This window comes from Nestor notabilis, unplaced genomic scaffold (assembly GCF_000696875.1).
Source record: "Nestor notabilis isolate BGI_N333 unplaced genomic scaffold, ASM69687v1 scaffold11451, whole genome shotgun sequence".
Taxonomy (NCBI): Eukaryota; Metazoa; Chordata; class Aves; order Psittaciformes; family Psittacidae; genus Nestor; species Nestor notabilis.
In genome coordinates, this window is record NW_009915167.1 from 2,542 (window position 1) to 7,905 (window position 5,364).

Consider the following 5,364-nt stretch of genomic DNA (forward strand, 5'->3'; position numbering starts at 1 on the left):
GAAGCAGAGGAAGCTATCTTTCTCTTTCAGATACGATAATGCAAAATTATCCAGCCTAAAAACAGATCACTGAGCCAGAGGAAATATCTGACTATTACAATAAAGACCAAATGTGTCTGTAGTTACAGCTTATGCCCAGACACTTGCTAGATGGGTATTTCTCACAGAGTTAATTGAGACATTGACCACTTTTCAGAATTCAAGTAAGCAGCTTTTTAGCTTTGCTGCACTTTTCAACCCCCTGCCATGAACTTACGGAACCAGCTTCTCCAATAATGACTTGCATGTGCAGCTCCATTTCCATTTTTATTTTGCTTTTGCCTCTCATTCCTTCCCATTATTTCTATTATCTTTATTTCTTTTCCAGTGTGGATTTATGCAGTTAAAAGACCATAAAACTTATTCACAATATTATAACATCCTAAAACTTTAATCTTGTAGAATTACTATTTTAACTTTCCTCTGTGTAAATACTATTTCCATTTAAAACCAGTCCTCCTCTATCAGCTGTTAATTCTAACTCTTTCAACTCACCTTCTTTTCAACTTTCTCTTTACCTTCTCTAGAAAGACCATTTTAAAGCTTTCCACAAATTTCAGAGAACAAACCACAGGATCTCACGTCATCCATCTCTAACAGTTCTCTCACAAATTATACAGTAACTGTTCAAAACCAGAAAGGTAGTGCAAATCAATTTCATCTCAAAGATAGTGCTCCAACTAATTCTTGCCCAGTTTAATTCATTTTTAGTTTAACCCATCAATTTGCACATCCTTATTTGTAAAGCTAACATTAAAGCAAAGAAGAAACAAACAAACAAACAAAAAAATCTTATTTCATAGCATCCTAGAAAATTGATTACAGTTTCACAGCTTGCACCAAGATAACTTGGAAAACTCTCTAGGCACACAGAGGGTTGCAAACTGATGTACAAACATGCAGAATCCCTTACTTGTTGGTGCAAGATGCTAAGTGACCTGGCTTATCGAACTAAGTCTATAGCAAAATTCAGGTACCCTGGCATCACAAAACAGTCTTCCCAATAAAGAAAACTACTCTCTGCTGCTCTTTATAGGTTGGGTTTGGCATGCTATATTGACATTTGGTAGCGTGCATTTTTCCTGAGTGTCCTTTGGCCCCCTTTTAACCAGGTTTCCACACCCCACCAAGGGCTTCTTCAAGTTTGTCCCTGTAAGCTGCATAACGCTTCTTTAGGATTTGCAGTTGTTCGTTTTCCTCTTTGTCCAGTATACGCAGGAAGTTTTGCAGTTCAGGAATAGTAAAAGCTTCCCACTGGAAAAAGAGAGAAAAGGAAAAGGATGCATGAGCTGAACAGAAAATATACTAACAGTTTAAATATACAGTATTTTTAAACAAAATCTCAGACACTCAACATAATTTCAAACTGGACCAGTACCGGGCATCCTCGTCGCAAATCTTAGGGATCTGAAAACATTTTACTCTCTTAAACTGCTTTGTTCTGCAAGTAACAGTGGGTCAGTCTAACCACAAAGTAAATGTAACAAGAAAATAAACCTGCTTCTAAAAATGGATCTTCTTGTCAACACAGATCAAACTGGAGCCCATTCATCCATGAAGTTAAACATACACACAGAAACAGCACGCGTGTAACATACCATGACTTCTCCAGTTTCATGCTCACGTAAAACAAAACTGAGCATTTCTGTTTTGGGGCCTGCCACCAAACGCAGGTAGAGGGGGTGTTCCCGGTCTGACAGCTTGCATGTATAAACTGCAGGAGAAGAAAATCACAATTAATTATCATCTTCATTAATGATGTTTCAAACACTTTGAATGATTAATGCTAGAATATCACAAAGATATGCATGTGTAGCCACAAAATTTACACATTCTACATACTGTCTACATTTTAGTCTACATACTAGTTTTAACCAATGAGTTTTAGAGAGGAGCTGAGCAGGTGACTGATGGCAACACGACATTCACATAGGAAAGAAATGGCCTCTAGTCAACACAGTTCACCATCTGAATACATGCAGGGGAAAAACACAAGAAAAAAACCCACAACACAGATCTGTTGATCTAACTAAGCATTTAAGACATCAGAGCTGTGGTATCACCATTCTGATACCTTTTCCACTTAAAAATCTCTTACACAAAGTCTAAAAGACAACTCTGCCTGCCTAACACGGTTGGTGTGGCTGACAGCCAGAAGCATCTGAACTCCCAAAACTGCTCTCAATGTCCACGGAAGAAGGCAGATTCTATGTGCAAAAACACATGGTTGGAGAAATGTGCTTTTCACTAGAAATACCTCTTCCATCTTCTATTTCCAAACACAATATACAAACTAACAGCAGTCAGTGCACTGGGAGAGCCACATTTGCTAATTGACACATGCAAGCACAATGCACGTGCCCATGATGCTCACCACCTCAATAGCTGTCTGCCAGTGCAAGGACTTCAGGTATACCAGACACCAAGGTTTCCCCAATTGCTAAAAATCTCTCCTGGAATTTGATCTCACAAAGCTGCAGTGTGTCAGGCCAGCTGAAATTGAGAGTCTGATAAGGAGGCATATTATATAAAATATAATGGACTGCAAGGCACAGAAGATCTCTGTGGATGGCTTAGTAAGGATACTTTGTCTTTTGTGAATTACCCAGAAATACCCCAAATCATTTACTCTCTTACACATGCTACCTTTCATAAGGAAAAAGGACAAGAAAGAGCAAGATTGTCACCCCCATTTATCCGAGTTCTTTCACCCTGCTTATTTCAAGTATTCGTGTGGCAGCACTCCCTCCCCAAACCCCTTCACAACCAAAATGCCACAAGCCTAACTTATACCTTGGTCTTCCTTGTGGCAGCGTTTATAAAGTGCAAACTTCGCAGGGTTGTCAGCCACGAAAAACTTTTTTAGCAAGGCCTCTATAACTTCACGAACAGTGTTGGTGCTGCTGATATGAAGGGTATTCATGCAGCCCTCTGGCAAGTAAAAAGCAGTTTCATTATTGCTGTGAGGACATCTGCCCTGGCTCTGGGAAGACTGCACAGTGATCGGTCTGCATAGTTCCATCTGAACTTTGATGAAGCCAGTGTAAATCCCATTCGCATTCTGCAACAGGAGGAAAGTATTGAACTGTTAAAATTAGTAATGACCAATTGCAGCCTATTAGTAGAGTAGGCAGATTAAAATGGTCATAGTGAACACAAATGCCACTGTAACACATGACATTTTGTAGGAAAGGTACTGTTTCAATAGTTCAGACATTTATTCTTTCTGGTGTATCTGCTGAATTATTTTTTTTTCCTTAATAACAACTACTGGGTTCCAAGAGTATTAGGATCTCATCAAGCAAAAGGTACTACAAACAAGCGGTGTTTTCACATTAGGAGAGAACTATGAAGTGAAGAAGACCACTAACATGCATCATTAACTACAGATTTTATGCAGAAATACAGAAATTATTTCCCATGTTTCAGCTGTGCTTGTCAAATTAGTCTAAGGCATTTTGATACTCAAATTGTGTTGGAATTAACAATGAACCAGAATAAATCCCAATCTAATTAACATTTCAAATTCTTTATTCCAGTTGCTTCTGAAAGACAAAATAACGAAATTGATTAAAACTTACTGAGCTACAAAACTTCAGGCAATCTGGTTTTAGGCACAGTAAGTCCTGACCCCCATGCAAACAAGTAACAAAAATCTTCCTAGTACATAGTCACACTTACATGGTTTAGGATATAATGGAATTTCAACATTTCCATGTACTACACACCCAGAGGAGTACATAACGTAACAGAAAATCTGGACAAGGCAATGACTGAGTAACAGCTTGCTAGGCAGAGAGATGTGTTTTATTAGTATGGTCTGCACTCAGCCTTAGAACTAGTCCACAGTCCTTGGCAATGAGAAGTCTATATGCATTCCACTGTGTGTTGTCTGTATTCTGGGGGCAGGGGGAAGGAAGTCTCCTCATGCTGAAAACCTGTACAACTACTCTGAAAATTAAGTCTCTTAGAACAAATATTTAAATTTTGTAACTTTTCTCATTGGTTGAACATCTTCATCAAAGAGATACCTGACAAAAATTTATCTACACAAACAAGACAAATATATCTTCACATTTATCAGCTGAAGGTTTTCATCTGACAAATTTACATATTAGTGTTCCTCCAAGTTTATCTTACACATGTTTCAAGTGGTATATATATTTTTTCTACTACAGTTTGTTTCAATTCATATAGAAGAGTCACGTGGATAAAAACATTCCAGATGTGACATTTAATTACCAGATGTAAGAAAGAGCCTCTTACAAAGGCATTAAACCAGAGACAGTTTCATGTGCAAGATGCTGATGATAAAATGATTCACTACAAATTCAATTGCTCCTACTAAAAATTACAGGAATCCTATTAAAAACTTACCAAGGTCATCTTTAATTTATCAGTGACAGATGAATTATAGCTTTGTATCTTCTCTTTAACTTCTTCTTTACTGAGATAAGCATGAGGTTCTCTCTCCTTCTGAACATCCTTCAATGACAACAACAGAGATAACAGTTTTAGAAAACAAAATAAAACCCAGTTCCTTTATGACTTTGGATATGAGCATTCTTAGTCCAAATAGTAACTATTCCATAGAGGCTCCAGTACAGTAATTAGCAGTACGGCAATAGAAAGGATTAATATGTTAGGCAAATCAAACAGAAAGAACACTTAGACTGAATGGAGATGGTTAAATCAAAACACCCAAAGGCACTTGTGCCCTTTTTTTGCCAACTGTTTTCATTCAAATATTTATCAGCAGTATATAAAACAGCTCATCTAATTCATGGCTTGATTTGCTCCTGTCAATGCTATGCAGTATTGTTAGCAATACAGTTGCAATTTTCAGGAAATATTACTTAGGGCACAAATGGATATTGCTAAACAAATGAAGACTATACTTCAGAACAGCGGCACCTACTAACAAGAAACACCAACAATCCCCACATGTACCAACAACGTAAGAGCATCCCTTCATTCCAACGTGACAGACAGCATGTTACGCACAGGGTCACCAACTACTACTTGAACCATCACAAGTAACTCTAGCTATATCTTGTTACATGAAATGTGTGGTTTTTCCATGGGGAAGGCTCTATTCGATTTTTCAACCGCTGCTTTTATGAGGTTGCCACAGATATTATGTGCAGCAGTAAAACCCATCCCTGGAGTTGGATTTTAGCCAAACAAACATTTGTTCCCAATCCATATTCCTGCAGTAAACTAGTGTTATAAATATACCCTGGTTTCTACCACTAGTACAAATGCCATATATAGTATGAAAGAGTTTTAGCTCTCAGCTTTAATGATTTAAGACTTCACTTTGAA

General features: G+C 37.8%; 1 protein-coding gene across 1 annotated transcript; it reads right to left on the bottom strand.

Annotated features, from left to right (window-relative positions):
• Positions 1–376: 376 nt before the first annotated feature.
• RASSF3 (Ras association (RalGDS/AF-6) domain family member 3) lies at positions 377–4,524 on the bottom strand (the record flags this gene model as incomplete). The annotated part of the gene is made up of 4 exons (XM_010023995.1): positions 377–1,293; positions 1,638–1,753; positions 2,833–3,100; positions 4,417–4,524. Coding segments are annotated over 4 exons (642 nt in total), but the record flags the coding sequence as incomplete, so codon positions are not given.
• Between the last annotated feature and the right edge of the window lie 840 nt (positions 4,525–5,364).